This window comes from Perca fluviatilis, chromosome 22 (genome assembly GCF_010015445.1).
Source record: "Perca fluviatilis chromosome 22, GENO_Pfluv_1.0, whole genome shotgun sequence".
NCBI lineage: Eukaryota > Metazoa > Chordata > Actinopteri > Perciformes > Percidae > Perca > Perca fluviatilis.
In genome coordinates, this window is record NC_053133.1 from 11,424,139 (window position 1) to 11,446,918 (window position 22,780).

Below are 22,780 nucleotides of genomic sequence, written 5' to 3' on the forward strand. Positions count from 1 at the left end.
ATTCCTTTGGCTACAGACTTGGCTAAACATTTGACATAATATAAACAATATGATATTCAAACTTTTGACTGCTTTCTTGAATAACTAAATAACACAATACTTGTACTTTTACTTTCAATACTTGAGTAGTACATTTTAAAATACTTTGCAATACTTAAGTACAAAATTTTTTGAATACTTTAGTACTTCTACTTAAGTGTTGTGCTTAAAGAGCACTTCTACTTCTACTCAAGTCACTTTTTTGATAGAGCACTTGTACTTTTACTCAAGTATCTGGGTCTCTAGTACTTTATACACCTCTGCATCGTCCTCAGCTGTGAGAAGAACCGCCGTGCCATGACCTTTGTCCTGGAAATGGGTTGAAAATAATAAAGATTCTTAGTGCCTGGTAAGCTTATTGCCCGACAGAAATTCTCAGCAAGCCATTAGGATATTGAGAAGTATTATCCTTAGCAAAGAGCTACAATTGATCTGGAGTCTTTAATTGGTTCTTAATGGGCTCATCACAACTGCAAGACCTGCTAAACCTGCCAAACAACCAATAATATAAAATATATATATGTTAAAGTGCTCATATTATGCTTTTCCCTTTCCTTTGTGTTATATATCTTTTTTTGTGCACGTTACAGGTTTACAAAGTGAAAAAGCCCAAAGTCCACCCCAGAGGGACTTAACCATCTTCCAGAGAAAATGCTGTTCACAAACTGCTCCAAACAGCTCTGTTGTAGTCCAGCCTTTACTTCTGTGACAAACGCGCGTCACTTTGTAACACACGTTATAATGCTCGCCTAGCTGCTAGTGTGGCACTCCCTCATACTCTGCTTCTGACTGGCTAGTAGTCCTTACCTAGCTACTGCGCATGTGCGACTCCCAACAAAGATGGAACAGAAGTGAGATGTCTCACTCTGTAGCTAAAACAGAGAGCTCAACACACAGGGTGAAAAGAGGAGCTGCAGCAATGTGCAGTACAACAAATATATGGTGTTTTTTGAAAATTAAACCATGGAAACCTATTCTGATATAACCTCTAAATACAATTATGAACCTGAAAATGAGCATAATAGGAGCACTTTAAACATGTTTAACTCTGTCTACTCATGCTTGCTCTGATGTCAGTTAATGTTTTCCAGCAGTGAGGTGGTTGAGGACAGGTCTTTTTTGATGGTGAAAAATACTCTTTTAAATGAATTCTGTATTGGGGACGGGCGATTTTGACATGATCTGTTTTAATTTGTGGTAGCTCTGTTGATTGTGATTTAGACACATATCTGGGCTGTAAAAAATATTGGATTTGCTCACCTGCCCGCTCTGATAATGTGTCGGTGGACATGGTGCACTATGGCTGTTCTATCTTTTGTAAAACTCCCCTTTGACAATGCATGTAACCTTTTATTGAATTACAACCCAATAAGTGACAAGGTTCACACAGCCTCTGATTGTCAAACAATTCATACAAAGTAGCCTAATCTGTTTGTGACTAATACATGGCAAAACGAGATTCATGTAAAAGATGTAATGGTGTCAGTGAAGGAGTAGATTTAAAGGCCTTCATTGGAGGATTCATTGATTTTTAGACCAGTAGGCCATGGCTGCAGTTTGCTTTACTGGCTGATCCTGTCTGATCGGTTCACCAAGCCTGGGCTATAAATAGACACAGTGAGAGTTCTTAGTCAGACCACTGTGGTAGTGTGCATGTGTGTGTATCTTTAAGAATTCAGCTGTAATTTGATCTCTATAGGAGCAAAAAAAAAAAGAGAGAGAGAAAAAAAAAAAAAAAAAAAAAAAAAAAAAAAAAAAAAAAAAAAAAAAAGGCGTCCAGCGTCCAGCATCCACACACCACCACCGCCCACCCCGTTGTTTCTGTAATCGAGCGTCGAGCTGCATGATTTGCACCTCTGCAATTAAGCACGTTCGGCGTGGGATGGGATTCTCGCTAAACACCGCAAAGCTGTCATACACACGGAGCTCCAGCCCCGTCGCATCCCCCACAAGTTGCTAGCGTGTGTGGACAGGAGCAAGAGGCGGGCTTGTTTATCAAAAATGACTCGACATGGCTGTGTCGTTGACTCAACATACACGGCTTCGCGAACGACACTGGAAGCCATAACCAGTTGAGAGAGTGAGGCGTCAAATCATCTTAATGAAAGTCATAAGGTAGGTCCATTTGGGAATCTTATCATTTCACTCTTTCCATAACGTCATATCATATGGCTGGTACGCACGCACGCGCGCGCGCACACACACACACACACACACACACACGACAGGGCCAGTGTTATTTTTATTTTTTTCCAAAAACGCTATTTTACAACAACAGAAGCTGGCCATGCAGTGCGGCGTGTGTGTGTTGTTATTGTTCTATGCCTTGCTTTAAAGAAAACCAGAATACCTCTATGATGACGTTCGCTTTGGGCAATCGATTGTGATTTGCGTTCCCGGTGATGCACATGCACATAGTTATTTTCGTGCGTCTATGTTTCCTCGTAAAAGAGAAGTCCACCCGACATGAAGCTGGCAAACAATCTTACAAGAAAAACCTGTTTCAGTCCTGTCGAGTGGATTTAAACGTCACTTCACAGAAAACGTGGCCTATCTTAAAGGCTGACCCAAACATTCCACCTATCCTTATATGGCTGAGACAATAATATATTAGTGGGGCTCTGAATAACACTGCATAGTTGGAGTTAATTCCTCTAAAGGCATTATTTATACCCTGCTATAGCCAGATCCATTTAGACATTATATCATTTTGACATATGCACATCTGCTTTTGTGAAAATTGAGCTTTCCAAAAAATTATTGACTGTTGTGATGCCTTGCTTGAGTCTTGATTGGAGTTTATAGTTTCTGTCCCCTTTTTCTTTATCACAACTGGTCTACCTTGAATTAAGGCTAATAAAATCCAGCCCTGTGTGTAAGCAGCTCAGTGTTTGTGTGGGCTTTCAAATATATAAATCTGCCAAAGAAACAGAAGTGTGTTTGTTAAAACACAGATTTTTTTTGTGAGACACTGGTAGTGCTTGGTTCACCATGGTGTCTCAGCTGTTCTGTATCCTCAAGTTGACCTGTGTAACTATTTGCCCTTGGCAACAGGGTATGCAATAAACGTGTGTCCCAAAACAATCCTTCTGTGCACTTTGTAAGAATGGCTGAAGGTAGTCCTACTTAGATCCAGATATCTCTTCAGATAAAATCCCAGTATGGACTCTTGAATTATTCCTCCAATGAGAAAAAATCTTTCTGCCTTGCAGCATGCTACATTTATGTACTTCTGCTCACTGCCCGCTAATGCATCACAGGCAGACAAAAGGAGAGGACTCTGAGGAATTGGCCTTTTCAGTTCCCTGGTGACTTTTTCTTGGCTAAATTGTTTCATTGAGGTATACTTTTTATTTTTTTGCCCTCAAACATTTCTTTAGCGTAACGCAGGAACAAAGGCAGGTATACAATACCTAAGGCCAGAGCTCCAGGGAGTGAAATGTGTGTTTTTCTTTAAGTATGCCTGTGCCGGGACTGGGATATACTCCATTCTTTTGCTTGGGAGATGTAAATATGTCTTTATGTTGACTGACTCGACCTCTTTTCAAGAACTGGCGTCGAGTCAAATCAGTCCATATGCAAATAGTTCAGGCGACACTAATAAACAGTTCAGTGGCCTTGACTCACAGTGGCCACAGTGGACTTTTGTCACTGACATACATTTACTGGCTACAAGCCAATGTTCCAAACATTGCATTGTGCATTCATATCTTTAAAGAAATCTTGCATTTGGACAATCATTGGTTCAAAAAACTAATTTATGGTGAAATACCATGGAAACGTTACTTTAGATCACCCACACTCAAGCTACACATAGTTTCACTGTGTCATCGTTATGTGTCATATTGTATTACAAAATAGTTGATACATGTTTCATTATGGTACTACATGTAAATACATCCCTGTGAAAGTACTGCAGTAGTAGAGCGAATACTGCAGACAAATTGGAATCATTGAACAAAATCTGAAATGTATTGTTATGAAAAACAATAGAGTACAATCACAACATAGGTTGATTTGAATCAAAGCAAAAATAAATAGCTAGGAAATAGAAAAGAAAAGACAGTACTGTAAAACATCAAATGCAGTGTTCCTCAACTTGCTAGTACTTTAAAAAGCAAAACAAAGAAGTGACTACTGTATTCTACATCTCATCAACTCTGTCTTGTGGATTTGGCCACAGGTTGTCATCTACATTGCAATTAGCCAAACATCTTGGAAAAAACCTTCAGGCATGGCGAACAATGTGGTATGAGTATATATGTGTGTATATATATATATATATATATATATATATATATATATATATATATATATATATATATATATATATATATATGTATATATATATATATATATATGTGTATATGTGTATATGTGTATCTATCTATCTATCTATCTATCTATCTCTCTCTCTCTCTCTCTCTCTCTCTCTCTCTCTCTCTCACTATATCTCTCACTATATCTCTCTAACTCAATCATCAGTGACGAGTTGGCAGAATTGGACAAGCAATTCCAAGGCCCTGCATGCATACAGCGCAGTACTGTCAATAATGTAAATAGTCTCAAAGGTGGTACATGGGAGCATAGAAACCGTGTCTGATAAACAGTAATACATTACATTAAAGAATGATGATCTAAACATGGAATATTGTTTGTCTGTTTCCATACAACTATGCAATAAGAGTAATGCAACAGTTACTTATCATTTTGAGCAGTTGTATCAATTGATAGTTAGATGATTGTAATGGAATGAATAGACAATCATCTGAAATGTAATGTGTGAATTGCTTTTTGAAATAGTACTTTGATGTTAACAGGTGACCTGCCTTTTATTGAACAGGTGACCTTTGTTAAATGAACAAATGATCTTAGGTTTATGTGTATTGTATCCAAGCAATTGAAACAAGTGTTAGAGTTTTGAAAAATGTGCATTTTGATCATTGGTTGAGTTTTGTGTCTAGAGTTTTGAAAAATGTCATCAAGGTTCTGAAATTAGTGCTAAAGTGATAATAAAAAAACTGTATAGAAACTCACTTTTGATCCAACTAGAAAGGACAAAATATATCTTTAGGTGGCTTTATGCATTCATGAGTTCTTTTACATATCCTGTTACTTCGAGGCTTAGATTTGGAGTAAATAATGCATCAATATGAAATAGATTTTATTGAACCATCCCATGCTGATCATCCTTTATACCAGCCATGTTCCACTCACATTTTCCAACACAAGGCTGACACGCTTCCATTTGCAAAACTGTGATACCAGTCTCCCATGACTATTAGCATGTAGTAGAGCTGTGCAATATATCGGTTTAATGTTGTAATATTGGGATGTGGATTTTTACTTTTGTGGTTTTATTGTAAGTCACTTTTTTTGTAAATTTCTTTTAAAAAAAGCACGAGTAGGCATTCCAAAAATATTGTAATGTGATTTTGATGTATATTGGTATCATAGTATTTGGTCTGACACTTAATTTAGTCATAATGATCCACCCATGAACTGTGTTATTAAATCACACACATACCAGACCAATAAAAGAAGCAGGGCAATTTATTTTGTTATTTATTTTATAAAAATTCTGTACATGGTGGGATTAATGCAATCCAAATAATGGAGCAGCTTTAGTGATGCTCTGACTAATGGTGTATACAACTCAAGCGCAAAATTGCCACAGGGGACGGAGGGTCACGTAAACTCCAATTTAAGAAATAAAGAAATCCACACACACACACAATATTTGTAATGTCGTCAGATCCTCCAAAAGTTGAAAGAAAGCTATTTGTTCCCCTCAGTATTTCACTCCACAATGCACTTTGCTGTGTAGCATTCACTGAACTCCTCCGGCATGTTGGTGTACATGTCAACCAGCAACAGTGAACACAACAGCTCAGGAGCATGTGCACTTAGATAATCCAAGTTTCATTCAGTCACTAACTTGTCTATTTAAAACAGAGTCTGTATTTGATTTAATAATCAAACAGGTTGTTATTTTGGTGTTGTTTAAAACGCACACGCTCGTGGGTGCAAACAGTGTCTCTGGCGCATGGTCATAAATGCCCTGTGTACTTTGTTCTGTGCTTTACACAACATTTAGCTGCTGGTAAGAGAGAAATATAAAGCGGTATACCGACTTTGTGCCAGGTGTGTGCACGTCCGGTAAGCTCTTTATGAGTTGCTCTGAAAGGGTCATTACATTGCCACTCATTAACAATGGATGTTCATTTGGAGATACACTCTTCCCTGCAGTACACTAAGGGAAAGTCTGGGTTTTGTGTCACTCCGAATGTACTTGCATTACACATACTGTAGCTTTGTGTTAAGTTGTAAAGTAGGGCATAGCGACCTATACTGTTTTTTTTTAAGCAAACAAAATCCAGGGTGGGTTAAAAAGGACATTTTTATGTGGCAGTTTGCTGGGTAGTAGATGAGGAAGAGGAACATGCCCATTTTTTTTGTTTTTGTGTGAAGGTGTGTGTGTGGTTTTAGAAGCTGTGAAACCACAAAGACTGGTTCCAGCACACAGGCAGTGTGTCTTGATACGTTTGTATTGTCTGAAGAGCCACACATCCTCTGGAACACAGACCCAGGAAGTAATACATCAGCTTGTCATAAATACAACTGGATACATTTTTCAGACGGTATTTGGTAGACCATGTCTGGTTAAGGCCAGTGGCGACCCTTCTATTGGCAGGTGTGATTTTTTTTGATGCATTGTAGTTGTTTTCAGAATTTTGCAATGAAAAAAACGAGCATGGCTTCTTCTTTCTAACATTTTTTTTTCTCTCCATCTATCCACAGTGGGGTTGGGTGGCCATGGACCCATTCAGCCAGCTTATTCTCACCATCTCGGTGACCAGTTTCTTCACCTTCCAGTGGCTCTTCCACAAAGTCAGCCCCTGGATGTCCGTGCGCATCAGCCCCAGCTTCCTCAGTCTCAGTGACAAGCAGAAGGTGGAATGGAACTCAAGGTGACCCGACATAAACTTTAGATCCTAATGAGACTGAATATTGACATGCCGTGTACAGCAGTGTGTGACCCTGCTCTCAGTTCACATGTTGGCCAGTGGGGGTTTGTTTCAGTCCACCCACATATTTCCTGTTACACTAGTATCTGACTCACTAGTGGGATGCATTGTGCATTTTGAAATGTTTGCTCTACATGCCACTGGTTCAAGGTGCCGGCAGCATGGTGGAAACTTTGCTTTTTGTCGATTTAGCAAGTACCAATCTCCAACTGACAATAAAACCATGCTAAGTTTTAACAGTCTTTGAATTATTCATAAAAAAAACAGTTTTCCCTTATGTTTCTGTGCTTTTTCAAAACACAAAAGTTGTTTTGTACAACCATGTTTTCATGCATGTCACAGTCGTTCCTATTGGGCATGGTATTTTACTGATGCAATAATATATGAGTCAGGGACATAGTGTTTATACTGACGAACAGCCAATTTGATCAAACAATGGCCAAGTGTTAGCTGTTGTCGTGTTGTTTCAACTGCCAACTTGTTATGGGAACATTGCAGATACTGGCTAGAATAACTAGATTGGAGCGAAAAGATGGAGTGTGTTTGTGTCTTAAGTGAGACAGGCAGGCTGCCGTGATCTTTTAAGCACTATGAGAACAGCAAAAGCGGTACTGTAGATCGAAGGCCATCAGATATTCAGCAGGGACAAGTGTTTGAAGGGATCCAGCCTTGTCCAACTTGCATGAATCACTCATTTTCATTTTCTCTCATACTCACTTTATTACTCATGAGAGCACTTGTGAAATTGAAATGGTCACAGGGTTTATGAGAAAATGAAAATGAACGATTAGTGGGTTGATGAATCCAGGCTATGGGGATCCTTGTTGATGCCCATGACTTTAATGAATTCTATTGGAACAGTCTTCCAGTCAGTGTGGCTGTTAATGTGTCCTACTGACTGATTGCTGAGAACTGTCTGACTGTCTGACTGTGACTTCGTGCTGCTCTGCCTGACCCTTTAGCAGTGTTTAATCTCTTAGTCTAATTGGTCTGAATCTGTGTGCGCTGCAGCCGTGATCGGAGCACTGTAAACCACAGAGCAGCTCTGAGGCACCTTACATGAATAAATACTCACTATTCCTTTTAGTTTAGTTTATTAGTTTATAATGTCGTGTACAGTCCCCTTTAATTAACTATACAGTAAAAGGAGCAGCTTTAGCCTCAATGGCTAATTTCCAGCTGTAGTCCCCGGCCAGCTGACAATAGGCATCCTAAAATATTGGCAAGCATATTGAACACAAAATCTCAGACGTTTCAGTACTGCCCTTGTCAGACCGAAGTAGCTAGATCATCACGGCTGTGTGTGTTTCCATTTCAGGACGGTGTCAACGTTTCACGCACTGTTGGTGGGAATCTTCTGTCTCTACATCTTGTTCTTTGATGATGCCGTCAATGAAGACCCAGTCTGGTGAGTGTTTGGCAGTGAATTGCATGTTTTCAACTTTTACTTTCCAGACTTTTGGGGGATTTTATAGTGTGCTAGCTTTTTTTCACAGATGGCCAGAGTGTCCAGTCGTAGCTTAGCAACAGCAGGCACAGAAAGTCTGTCAAGCTTTGGACCTGTTGGAGTGGGCTGCATGGGGTTCTAGTTAGAGGGATTCTAGTTATACAAGAAGTTCTGAGGATGGTCTATATTTTCTACCCTTTCCAAAACCAACCGCACAAGAGCAAAAGTGTAAGAAATGGTTTAAGCAGCTTGCTTTAATGTAAGCTTTAAATGTAAGAATGTCCGGCTAATTAGCTGACCACCTACTGTAGTAACCTAGCATTACTTCCAGGGCCAAGAGTTAACGTTAGCATATAGCTAACCTCATTATTATGTGGGTTTAGACTCGTTAGGGCCCCTTTTTAGAACTGTGGGAACTGTGGGAGCCAAGACATGCCGATATCAGAGTTGAGGATAACATTAGCACTCCAACACTGCTAGCCAAGCCCAGTGTTACAAAACGTGTTAGTTCCCTTGCAAAGTGAACCACCTTGTTTATAAATATGAACAAGAAAGCCAAAAATGTAATTGCGCTATGTTTTAAATAACATTTCTATTTCTATATTTTCTATTCTATTTTCAGAATACTGTAACATTAGAGTGGATAAGCTGTCTGGCGATACAAGAACAGTGCTGCTTTTTATTTCCATGTCTTCTACATGGATCATCAACTTGTGAGGATCTTGACATGTAGCTTAAGCTTTAGTCTCTTAGCATTATATTGTGCATGTAGCCATCATGTGCATATTTAAGATCTTTTTGCATGGTTCTCGTTTTAAAATTACTATAAAGTCAACAGGAGACAGAGTTTTCAGCCAGTTCAATGAGTTAGTGCTAACTTGCTAGCTAGCTAGAGCTGATAAAATCTGGAAAAGAGAAACCTGCTTGTGTTTCTGATTTTACATCAGACAGCCATTGTTATATAAAATTACCAAGAATTTTGAGCGGTAAATCTTCCACCCTTATTAATGTGCTGTGCTAGCATGGAAAGCATGACAGGCATAGAGAGGCAAAGTCTCCCTTCCGGTAGACCACCATGGGACCTTTTCTTGAAACAAATATTTTTTTTTTTTTTAAAGATCATTTTTTGGGCATTTTAGCCTTACCCTTCTTGGAACAAATATGTATGGTATTGAACAGCGAGAGACAAACAATTATTTAATTCTGTTTGAATTGAGCCATGAATTACACTTATGATGTCCGTCGTCTCAGTTTCACGTAAGTGACGTCTTGCTGAAGCAACAATGCCTGTGTGTTTTATACTGGGATGTAACGTTCGTACGTACGTTTGCACACATGAGCAACGGTTCTAACTCGCTATATTTTGCTTCTCGGCTTAAAACGCATTAGGTAAAATATACGTCCCCCTTGCAGAAAGCAAGGGGACGTATATTGTGCGAGAAGAGTGATCACTGAGCGGTTTCATACAAAACTAAGTGTTACAGGGACATGTTTGTGATTTGGCGGGGTCCTATATCATTTTGTCAAGGTTTATGTTTCCTATGCGCCTTTTTATCCCTCTCGCGAAGATATGGGATCGCAAGCGGCTGCGGACGCCGCCTTTCATACCCACCTAATCTGGAACATTGCCCGACGGGAGACCTCTGTCCCCGAGTCACGATGAAGATGAGTTGTCTCTCCTTGTTCACTACCGTACATATTTTTACCAAAATAAGGTCAGGTGGTCCAATAGGTTCCACCGCAAGGGGATGGATTAAGTCTATCTATAGCAACAACAACAACAACAACAAAGTGGGTAGGGTTTACAGATGAAATCCACCTCTGCTTGGTAGAAATGGGAAATCCCCTGCCAGTTTGGAAGTGGTTTACTCATTCAGGTGCTGCCCACCTAAGTTTCTTTTTTGATATGACCACTAGGTGTCACTAAAGTCCGACATTTTCAACACCTACATATAGGGAATCCCACAAATCCCAGTCAAACCAAATGTGTTTTTTTCAATAGGGGAGATCCTACGCTGGTGAAGACTAATGTTGCCATCACAACAGGCTACCTCATATCTGGTAAGACAAACATACAGTTTACCCAGGTAACGTTTGTGAAAGTGAGACCAAAAGAACATGCACGTAATTTGTGATGTGATGTGATGTGATAAACGTAATGCTTAGATGACTCTGTAGAGTCTGGGCCCTACTGTGTGTGTCAGCTGCTGGTCAGAAATAAAATAACAGACACATTGACATTTTTAAAATAAAGTATTTAAAGTTTACAGCATGGTCTTTATCAGTGTACTTTAAATGTTTGGATTGCACTAATGACATGTTATTTCTCTTTCCCCTGTACTTCTGTTTTTCAGATCTGCTGCTAATATTTTTCTATTGGAAGGCGATAGGCGACAAGTTTTTTGTAGTTCACCATCTGGCAGCGTTGTATGCTTACTACTATGTACTGGTGAGTGCCCTATTGTCCAATAGCAGAGCGTGCAGGCAAGATGGGAAGGAGACAACCAAGGGTGAACAGCTGTATCCTTCTCGAGCTGGGTCTTTTGCCTCATTTAGCATTAGCATTCAGTATGTGTCCAGGACTGTCCCCATGCATCCATGCAGCTCATATAGGTTAGTTAAATATGCACAGGGCAAAGTCAGCAAGTGCGACAAGTGATTCACCCCAAACTGTACAAACACATTAGATAAGGAAACCTTTTAGTTGTTTAAAGTCCACCACTTTGGCTTCATGCTTTCAGTGGAAATGAGGTGTTGGCGATCTTAAAGGGAAACTACAATTATTTTTAACCTGGAACCCTATTTTCCTTTGTTTTTGTGTGTAAGTGACTGATGGGAACCACCATTTTTGACACTGATCCAGTATTAAGCAAGATCGCTGCAGTTGGCAGTGGCGAAACAAACTACAATGTAGGTTTATGGGCAATTGTGCAGCTTGTATTTACCTTCACAAAAGTGCTTGTTTTGCCGTTGACATGCTCAGATTAATATTCTAAGTGTCTGACAACATTATGGAAAGGATTTCTAAGGAGGTCGACCTTTCTGTTAAAGAGTACAATCCTTTTTTAAAACATAAAAACATCCTCGAAATTGTAATGGCTAAAGCCACCAGACTCAATGTAAATAAACAGTAATTTTAGCATTGTAAAATACACTTAATTCAAAGTCGACGGAAACTAAATAAAACTATGAAAAGCTAGTTTTGGTTCAAATAAACACATAGTTTACCGATTTACATATGAAAATATGTTGGTTCTATGCACGCTAAAAGTATTGTTTTTTTTAAATGGAGTCTGGTGGGTTTAGCACTAGCGAACTCAGAGCTGTTTCTGGTTAGACAGAAAGGTCTTAAAGAGGTTTTAAAAAGGCCTGTCTCCATAGAGATCCTATTCATAATGTTGCCCGACACTTAAAATAATAATCTAAGCCTTTCATTGGCCAAAAAAAAGCACTTTTAGTGGACCAAACTGCCGCTGAACATTTGCCCCATAGGGTTACATTGCAGCCCGTCTGTGGCTGCCGCTTACAGTGTTCATGCCTAATACTGGACCAATTTTAAAAATTGTTGTTTCTATCGGTCACTTACAAACAAAAACATAGGAAGATAGGGTCCAGGTTGAAAAAAAACCCGAAATTACCCTTTAAGATGCGTAAGTATTAAGTGGTTGCTTTTCTGAGGATTGCAAGAGCAACATTTATAACTGCAGGTTTCAAGGGTTTGACATTTCACTTAGGTTAAGCAGCTGTTAGAGCTGCACTGTAAAAGCCCTCTTATCAAAAGAAGATAATGGTTGTCTCCCATAATAAACCAAATCAGGTATTTGGTGTGACGGCTTTATTAGATTCATTCTATATAATTTTTTTTGCGAAATCAACTGTGGTGGGCATTGTCTTGATAATGCACAACTTATCGGAAGTACTAATTATTAACTTACTGGTTATTGCTGCATCACTAGTATACAGTTGGCTCTTAAAGATATCTTAGATATAGAGATAGTTTAGTGTCCTCTGCATTTTTGGAAAGTGTTGTTCACTCTTGGTTCAATCTGAAACCCACTAGGTCGCCAGGATCTGTTGATAATTAGTATAGAAATGAATGACTATGGTATTTTTTGCATGGAATGCTCAATGATGGTACTGGCTGATGACCCCCTCCCCCTCACCTTGCCCTTATTTCTATGCTTTCTGTTTGTGTTACTGACCCCCTTTTAATGTTGTGTGAATCTGACGTAAGCTGGACTTTTCTGAGCTTAGCGCAGCTAAATGCTAAACTGTAACCACTGTGTGCATGTTTGCAGTTCTAAAGCATTCTACACAGGCAGGGTTCCTTTTCTTGTTACTGTGCATGCCAACAAACAGTATTTAACTCTTTTTTTTTTTTTTTTTTTTTTTTTTTTTAAATAATGACTTCCCTGCCTACTTACATTACCTTCTACCTGTCTGTTGTTGTGCCAGAGCCTAGCTCTGCCTCTTCTTTCTCTTCCTTAAACCCCTCCTGATGTTCCCCGACGAGGGAAAACTGACAAAGCCACTCATAATAATGTCAGCAACATGACTCAAATATGATAGTGCATCACCACATAGCCAGGCCCTTTTTCTAATACCATGTTGAATGTATTCTGTCAGGTGTACGGGTGTTGATGCTCTTACCTGTTATACTCATTTTATTTTAGTTAAGCAAACTTACAGGGAATTCAGTTTGTTCCCCTATAATACATGCTCTGTATTTTATATACAGGGGGGAATGCAAAAGGACATAAGGCATTGCTCTGCCTGAGTCCCCATACTTTTTTACAATGCCATTGGCAAATGATTAGGAAATCTTAGTAAAAAGCAGTAAAGCACTATGGACATTTGGTTTCAACCACATGTTTAGTGTAAACCCTGCAGTCCAGATTCACATCTTACCCCTGTCTACTGGCTGTATTTGCAGATTTGTTTTTCTTCTTTAATGTGACACATATCATATTAGCATCCTTTTTTTTTTGGTCTGTCTTCATTGCATTGTTATTGAGGAATATTACTTTTCCTCTTTTCTGTGTCTAAACAATAATACGATTAAAACACAAGTGTCACATTGTTGGAATAAAAATATGATTTATAACTGACTGTAAATCCAGCCTTTCATTTGGAGAAACAGAGCAAGCCCCTGTATCTAAAAAAAACAATTAGGTAAATGAGGCAAAGTAGGCCATACTGTTACTGGACACTCATGACTGTTTCCTCGGTCATGTGGGATAACACAATGAATGCTCCGTGTTAGTCAACTGTGGTAGAAAACACATTGTGAAGCATATTACGTTTGCGATAAAACCACAATAAAAGTGGTTAGCCCTTGATGTCGTTTTCATTTAATTTAGTTTTGTACCTAGTCAAACATGTCATACGTTGTCAAAGTATTTTTAGTTAATGTCTTGGGTGTGTTTATGTGAAAGTTTGAATGTCAAATACACAATAAATTCCACCTACTCAATACGAATATTAAACCCTGAGGCACACAGCCAAATCAAGGCCTAATTGAATCGACTTATTTGGGAAACCTGTATTTAAAAAAATAAAATAAAAAAAAAAAGAAGTTCAAATCAGCTTAATGTCATGAGCTTGTTCGTATGTTTTGATAATTTATTAATCAGTCACTAATGTCTTGGTCAAAACAGTGTTTTGATGGTTTTTTTAATAGCAGCATAATCTGTATTTTGTGTGTGTGTTTTTAACCTTCAAGTACAACTTAATCAAAAAGATAACATAACTGTTGAGTAAATATTTGAATTAGATGCATGCTTTGTTGTCGGTGTCGTAAGTGTTGCTTTTAATTTCCTTTTAATTGTGGTGACATGTATTTTTTGTTGTTTTTTTTCTTCTAATATATCTGTCTGTCCGTGTCTGTGTCCTCCGCTGACATTAACATAAATAGCCCCTCTTCAAACCTTACATGCAAAAACTACCAACATCAAGTCGGGTTGTGTCATCCCCGTTCATGCAAAAACTATCAAAAGGGTTGTGTGTCATTTAAAAACCCAGAGCAGATCTTGATCTAGATGGGGGACTTCCCCATTCCTGTCTTGTCTGCTACTATTGCTGTTGTGTTGCACTGAGCAGATATGATACCCAGTCACAGTATGGACTTACCAGTTCCTAGAGGTACTAGCATGCTCATGCTAGGTGGGAAGTTCACAATCACAGGGTACAAAAACTGCAATGCAGATGTACCCTGTTTGTGTCGCATAGTAAGTATGTTGTAATGGCCAGCTTTTGTTTCAGCCCTGAAGGTAAGTCTTTTTTTTTTTACATTCAGTAAGCTGCTAGCCAAATTATCTTGAACTACGTGTTCTTTGAGGGTCTTTTAATGAAATTGAATGCTGTGATTTTTCTCTTCATTTTGAGTTTGACTCATGTTCTGAATTTGTATGGTCAGGAGTTAGAAACAACATACAATTTTGGAACTCATAAGTCAAACTCAAACAATATTAATTGCAGTTAATATTAGGATGCAAATTACAGCGCTCGGTCTCTATAATATAGTATTTCAGTCAGAACACTTCATTCAAATGTATTTGGCTAATGGCACAATTTGAACACCATTTTAATCTGAGTGCTTGATGTCCAAAAGTTGATTTAGCGAGGTAGGCCGGCTCAAAGGTGTTCGAGATGGGGGTATCCTGAAGCATCTTGGTTGTAAGATCATCTTCATTTTATTTAGCAGCAAGTGAAAATGTGTAATGGAAATAAAGCTATGTAAGGTTATCCTATAGTGGGATCAATGAAAAAGCTTCATAGGGGCTTCCATCCAGATTTAAAGACCAGGGGCAATTCTGTTATTCTGATCAGGTAATAATACAGACACTGTTCGTTTCATTTGGAATAATTTCAAGCACTAATAATTCAGCTTTGAGCTTAGGTACAAACTTGCTAAAAATGATCTCATACACATGGAATTCAGGCCCTGATCTTCTAATCAATGACATGTTTGGCAGTTAAGCATATCGCTTTTTTACTCTGCATGGCTTCTGATTGCTCCTTTTTAAATAGTGGCTGGCTAAATGTATGTATGTATGTATGTATGTATGTATGTATGGTTGTATGTTTTTCAACCTTTGCTGTGTTGAAATTTGCTCAATACCTTTTTCAATGTTGAGATGTTGTGTGGTCTTCACAGTATGTTTTTCTGCTCTCTGGATGAAAAGACATAAAATGTGAGTTAGCTGTAGTTGGCATATACGTAGTTTGGTACAAGGATGCATTAGTGATTGTGACCTTAATAAATGCAATACCGCTTCACTTTATGTGGGCATTCTTGCATGTTGCCCTTTGCGTTTCTTCAAAGACCAAATGATCAAGATGTTGCTCATTCACTGATATTAAATATGAGCAAATTCCATGTCTTGTGTCACTAGAAGCGAGCCCAGTGTTGGTTGGTAAATCTGTCTCTCTAGTGTTTATGTCTAGACTTACTGGCCATATTTTCATTCAATTTGAAGTTAATATTCATGGTTCCTAGGGGATAATTTGCTGTAAAATGTTTTCAGTAGATTGACACTTAATTTATAAGGTATCTCAAAACATTCTAAAGCCCATTACATTAACTGTGGGTGTTCATGGTTTCTAGAGGATGAACCCTAAATATGTTCCTACTGCTAATAGGATAAACCATTTCAATTTTTGACAATTGTGCCATTCACAAGCAAAAATGTCAACATTACATACAAGATATGTAATAATTAAACACATTGATTGCCATAGAATGTGGTCAGCACATTCATGCTCCCTCAAAAATGTACCCTTTTTGATCGGTTATTTTCCACATCACTAGTTCTTTGTGCTCCTTTTATAGTAAGGAGGAATTTCTGCTTGCATTAGATGAGAAGAATGAGTCATTAGGAAGGGAAATTAAAGACCAGTCTAATTTTGGCTAAAGACTAATTGTGTGCCCTGAAGGAGAAGGCTCTTTTGTTAGATTTGCCAAATAGGTCTATATTTGGTAAGGACTTCATCTAGTTTTAGACTTCGCCACAAAGTAAAAGTATATCTTGAAATATCATATGTTGGAGGATGCCTTGAAATTGTAGACGTATTTTACACCTAGTTACTGTGCAGGCGGCACATGAGCTTCATGCCTGCTTATTCAAATGACTCGCTGCCTTGTTTTTGTCCCTTTCATGTTTCGTTGTCTTCCTGTTCTTACCTTGTTCTTCCAGGGTGAAGGAATGTTGCCTTATTTTGCTAACTTCCGTCTGCTTGCTGAGTTTTCTACACCATGTGTGAACCAGCGGTATGTACCTGCTTGTTAATTGCTTTGGGTCGTAGAAATTCAGAGTTGGAGCTCAATTTACAACAATTCTAGAGATGTCAGAAGTTGTATTAATTCTTAGGAATTTAAATCACATTAAGGTAATCCACTGCTTCTTGCATGTTCTCTTTGTGCTTAGATTATTTGATTCCAAATCCTTTTTAAACCTTTTATCTGGATCAAATCATAGCAAACATACTTTAGACAAGACCTGTAACTGTTAGTTACTTGATGTTGTCTTACACATATTTACATCTGTATCCTGCTAGAAACACTGTTTTCTTAACTATGTGTTGTGTTTTTAGCTGGTTCTTTGAGGTACTAGGTTATCCCAAGTCGTCCCGGCCCAACATGGCGAATGGTGTTGCCATGGCAGTAGTCTTTTTCATGGTCCGCATCGCCGTCATGCCAGTCTACTACATTCGTATGTATGTGGTCTACGGCACTGAGGCCTTCTACCTGGTGCCCTGGGGTGGCCGTGTAGCCTGGATCGGCTCCAGTATCTGCTTGGACATCATGAACATTATGTGGATGCATAAGATCGCCCGCGGCTGCTACAAGGTGCTGCGCTCGGCACGCCAGAGCAAAGCCTGCGCGCCTCAGGAGAATGGGAAGACGGATTAAGGGAACTGGGGTGTCAGTGGTGAGGAAATGCCACAACAGAGACAAAATGATGTCACTCTCAGTGCATTGTAGAGCAGCAGCTTGGACACTTACTGTCACACCTGGGACGAGTGATATCACAGGACCGAATGTAATGAGGGAAATTTGAGATTTTTGAACAGGCGTTGAGATGTACCGATGGACCGTTTAACTGGCCACCCCTAAGCCATGAAATGACCTCTTAGCAATACTCTGTGTGCATGGCCACTTATTTTTCTCTTGAACAATTTACCACTACACTAAAGTGTTCGTTCTGGGACAACGGACTGCTAAACCCAACCACAAATTGTCAAAAAGTTTACCGTTCTTTACATAAGTAGTGTTCAACAAAAGTAAAATGTTTTTTTTAATAATTATTATTACTGCTGCCTGAGTCCCACAATACAAATGATGAAATATGAGTCAATGTTGATGGTGATGCAAATATTTGAGGGAACCTGTTAAAGCGATTCAGTGATTCCTCAATGATTCCTCATTTGTCAGATGCCTGTTGAGGAGAAGGGTCGAGCATCTCTTCTTCCTCAGTAAATCCTGAGGTAAATTTGCAGGGACTTGACTGACACAAGATGGGATTACATCAAGTGCAATCCAGATAAGAATAAGTATGGATAAATCAGTTCATCACTCACCCACTGTCATTCAGTTAAATCTTTAGTGCGTAACTTTTTAATATTAAAGTCAATTATATTCAAGCCATTGCCAAATGCTAATTAAGACCATCAGCTCCACACAACTCTCTCTGTATTTCTCAGTATGGCTTTGTTTAGAAGATTGTGTTGTCCAGCGACTTTTGCGCACAAAAACTCAAGAGAAGATAATTACCTCTTCTGAAGAGTCCGTCATTTTTTTTCTTCTCCGTGTCCTCCTTGACTACTAGCAACTGCGTTGAGGAGGGGTGGGGGTGGTGCGCAATCACAGAAGGCTTGTATCATGTGGACACACCGACAGTTTTGTTGTCATTACTTAGAATTCATTTAAAAAACAGCCTTTTAGGACATGCATTGGAATATCATGAGGTTGCATTTGTTGTTGATTTATACAGTATAATATAGGGTTAAACAGGCATTGTTAAGCTGTATGTAGTCTGTTTTTTGTTTTGTTTTGCTGGGGTCGAGGCAAATGGGTTTTTAAAAGTACAATTAAAGATACTGATTTGGATAAAAGGGAGACAGATGGCGGAGTACCTTAAAATGTGAAAAAAGGTAAACTGAATGTCAATGCTCTGTTTGTACGCTGACATTAAGCAAAGCATTAACATTAGTTTTCCTTAATATTGAGGCAGAACAGTTTTCAGTCGATATTTAAATCCTCGTGATTAAATATGTATACAACTTGACCCTGTTTTGTGGGAGCTGATATATTATATTATTTCACATTGTGCAATGCATGTTAAGGGGTGAAACACATCTGGAGTGCTGATTTGAAATCCGTGTCGCAGACAAACCTTTAAAAAAAAAACAAAAAAAACAGTGCAGACAAAGAGCAATTGCTTTGAAATGTTGGTGTATGCTAGGAGGGCTGGTGGGAGATCTGACACTCCTTTAGGTCTCCAGCATCAGGTGTTTATTTACTATTCACACTTCCTATTTGTGATATCTTTTTAGGCACAGACTATATAAATTTACCCACAGGCAACATTTGCCAACAAGCTGCTTGCTGCTGTGTGTTTTGACCACGAAGAATTTGGACATTTTAGCCAGCAAGTTAAAACTAGTACATGATTTCAGTACATCCATTTGACTGATTTTGTTTCTTCAGATTTAAGTTTATGTCAAATCAAAGACTGTTTCAAGTAGCAGTAGTTCTGTATATGTGAAACAAATATGTTGTAGTTGTTTTAGCACATTAGCTTCTGTCTCATTTTACATTTGATTTCAGTATAGCTGTGAAACATAATGTGAAAATCCATATTTATTCAGATTGGTACAGGGATTGTGTTTTGTTTTCAGTGGACAGGAATATGGAAAGGTTTTAAAGATTTCCACATTTTAATTGTTTTCATCATTCTACTGACAAAGTAGTTACTCGTCGTACAACACTGAACACAAATCTGTTCGAAGGTTGTTTTTTTTAAGACCATGTCAAATTTGTTCAAATTAGATTTTGCGATTTCTCGATGATTTATGAAATGTGTACTTGAATTTTCATTGTAAATGTATCTTTATATGAGCTGTACATCGAAAGCTTCTGTCAAATGTTTTGTGAAACACAAACAGGGATTGCTAGTTTTGAAAGTATACGCCTTGCTATATTCAGCATTTTATTTTGTTGCCTTTTTAAAAATATTTCGTTAACATTGAACATTAACACTGAAATATGTGTTCCACGTCTGATGCCTGTCTAATGTGATTGTTTGGCCTTTTGTCATAGTTCCAAATGTAAAACCAAGAGTACGGCTGGTTGTTTTAGTGCTTTTGTTACAATTTTAAAGATTTACGTATTTCTGCCAGCGCTTTAGCCATTACTACTCCAAAAGACTCTTTCTTTTTCATAGCCATTAGCATTTTCATACAACAGTGCCAACTTGCAAGCATGATTTGGTGGTTCAGACCAATTCTGTTCAAATAACCATCTCTCTGCACGCTGTAGCTGATAGTCACAGTATGATAAGGCTCTGTGTCGTTGGGCGTGGTAAAACAGTGTGAAAGACTTCTTTCACTTATGCCGTTTGATTATAGGCATTGTGTTTGGACCACGATGGATTTGGGTGGATGTTTGCTATATCTCACATCTAGAAAAAGAGTCAGGCTGTGTTAATATTTCACTGGAATTAAATGGAAATCATGCAAGGGGTTCAGGACAGCAGACCACTTCTATTAGAATCAGGGCTGGCTCTGTATGCATGGTCAATATGGTCTTCTTCATGCACCCTCTATAACTGCATGTGGTATTGCATGGGGATTGCACTGTAAACAAAATAGCATATACATTTGCAAGACTGCAAGTTTTGTTCTTTTCCTTTTCTTAGTACATGTATATAATGTTTACTTAAACGTTATTCTTGTACTGTGCCACATAATGTAATCCACACATGATAACAATAAGGGTAAGGAGGACATCAGGTAACACAATAATCATCATTAATAAATGGTAAATTGATAAATTAAATGTTAGTTAATAATCATTTTACGGTTAACAGTGAAATTATGATCTAGGATGTTTACTAATGATTAGTAATGCTATTATTTATGTTATTGTATCAGTAGTTTAGTGCCAAAAAAGAATTAGTTCATACATGTAGATAGTTAATACTTTAATGTCAATAGATAATTTTTTTTGGAAAGTATTATAACGTTGCAACTCATGCTTATCATAATAAGTTAATGGTTAATAAGTGGTTTATAAAGCACCAAGTAACATTAATTTGGTGATCCATAAAAGATGATTATTTGATTGTGTGCACTGATAATTGCTATCTGAATAATGTTTATAGATGCTTTACAAAGTATTTATTAGTGTTAACCGTTAACAAGGTATTATAATCACCAGTTGCAATAGCCATCCAAATAATGTTTATTGACGGTTTACAAACTCTTTCTTAAAGGTTTACGAATAATTTGGTAATCATTAACCAATACTTAATATAGCCTACTCTATAAATGTCATCATGTGTGCAACAATAAACTGTTAACAGTTAAAATAGCATAGCGTATAGCATTACTAATAATTGGTGAACATTAATTATTTAATTGTTAACAGTAAACTATTAACTTAAGTTTAATTAATTATCAATTTACCAGTTATTAGTGATGTTATTAAGTGTTACTGAATGTCATAAAGCAGGTAATTAGTATAATATCCAGCACAGAAATAATCATAAAGGGAATACTTGAACACTAATAATCAGCACAGTCTATAACAATCTGGACGGTGCAAATTAACATTAATCCTATGAGCATCTTGCTTTATAAGCGTACCATTGTCTTTAATTTATTAATTTCAACAGAAGTAGACCCAAAACAAAGCAGATGCTATGGTGATAGAACACATGGTGTCAGCTTGGTAAACTGGTGTTGGTGTTTCTGTTCTGAATGTTGTATGGGCGAGAGATGCGAGTAGGTGGAGTGTTTAGTGACATTCTATGAATGTATTGGAGAAGAGGAAATATTTGTCATCTTCATTTGTTCTTTACAATAAATACCAAATTAACTGATGTGATGTGTATCATTCATGTTCGCACAAAGTAACACACACCAAGGGCTGTCGTGAGGCGTTGATCACTGGAAGTAGACTTGAAAGTAAGAAAAAACTGTTGCACACTCTGGCTCCATTATGCATTTCTCGATTTATTCTGATGTTTCGGCCCTTTAGGCCTTCTTAAAATCAACAATCAAAGACAGACATGCACTGATACTATATACTGTAGGCCAAACCCTTGTCACACATCTGATGATGATTAGATAATCATGTTGCACCATTGGGCTAAGAAAAACTATGATATTACTACAAACTTTGTTTCACAAAATATAGAGATTTTCTATATTGAGTTCTATATTGTGTGAAACAAAGTTTGTAGTAATATGATTGGTGTTTTTTCTTACTTAATAGAGAAATCATCACTTATCATTCAGGTTCAAACATGTTAAGGCTTGAATCAATTAATGAGCCTCTAACCTGTCAATATGGATTTGTTACGCTGCCAAAAACATTAGAGCGGTACATAACAATTAGTCTTACACACCATTATTTACAGACATATTTGTCTGTTTTAATTTTGCTCACGTACAATTTCTTGAAAGTCATACATCATGGCAAATTAACCATTTAAGGCGTTGTATTACATTGAAATTGGAAACAATAATCAAGCTTCCACTTTACATGGCAAAGACTTTGTCTAAGTGTTTCCACACTCTAATATTCATTTTCCAAATTGACCAAAAAAGTTATAACACTAAAAGGCTTTTGGATGACAATAGGACTTGGCAAAGAATTATGCATTTATGACTCAACTCTATATTTACTGCCCCCTGCTGGTAAAAGAAGGACAATCTTGTCAAACAATGCCACAGGAATCTCAGTTTGCTACATTTATTTAGTGAAGGTGTTTTTGAAAGTTTCCTGTTAAGACAATAATTAGCTCATATTCCAAACCGTTCTTCTATTTTTGTCACAATTTATCAATTACATATATAATCAGCAAAAAGATCTTGACAGCACCAGAGCCACTGTAACAAAGTCATTCATGACAATAACAGGTAATGTATCATATAAGCCCCTAGAGGACAGCGTTGCCATGTATTTCAATTCTCTCTGGCCTCACCTAAAATACTTGTAGGCACTGCATACTGCGGTGTGCAATGGGGCTGTGGTTTGCAG

The 22,780-nt window shown here is 37.9% G+C and overlaps 1 protein-coding gene across 1 annotated transcript; it reads left to right on the top strand.

Annotated features, from left to right (window-relative positions):
• Positions 1–1,815: 1,815 nt before the first annotated feature.
• On the top strand, positions 1,816–21,617 carry LOC120552213 (TLC domain-containing protein 4-B-like). Its single transcript, XM_039790048.1, has 7 exons — positions 1,816–2,154; positions 6,841–7,010; positions 8,386–8,475; positions 10,517–10,575; positions 10,869–10,963; positions 16,710–16,783; positions 17,107–21,617. Exons 2-7 carry the CDS (start codon positions 6,856–6,858, stop codon positions 17,423–17,425), a joined length of 792 nt encoding a protein of 263 aa, XP_039645982.1. The 5' UTR covers positions 1,816–2,154; positions 6,841–6,855; the 3' UTR covers positions 17,426–21,617.
• Positions 21,618–22,780: the final 1,163 nt, after the last annotated feature.

Coding starts and splice junctions, on each gene's coding strand:
- LOC120552213 (XM_039790048.1), top strand. CDS start 6,856: ATGGACCCATTCAGCCAGCTTATTCTCACCATCTCGGTGACCAGTTTC. Junction 8,476..10,516: donor GTCAATGAAGACCCAGTCTG/GTGAGTGTTTGG, acceptor TTTTTTCAATAG/GGGAGATCCTACGCTGGTGA. Junction 16,784..17,106: donor ACACCATGTGTGAACCAGCG/GTATGTACCTGC, acceptor TTGTGTTTTTAG/CTGGTTCTTTGAGGTACTAG.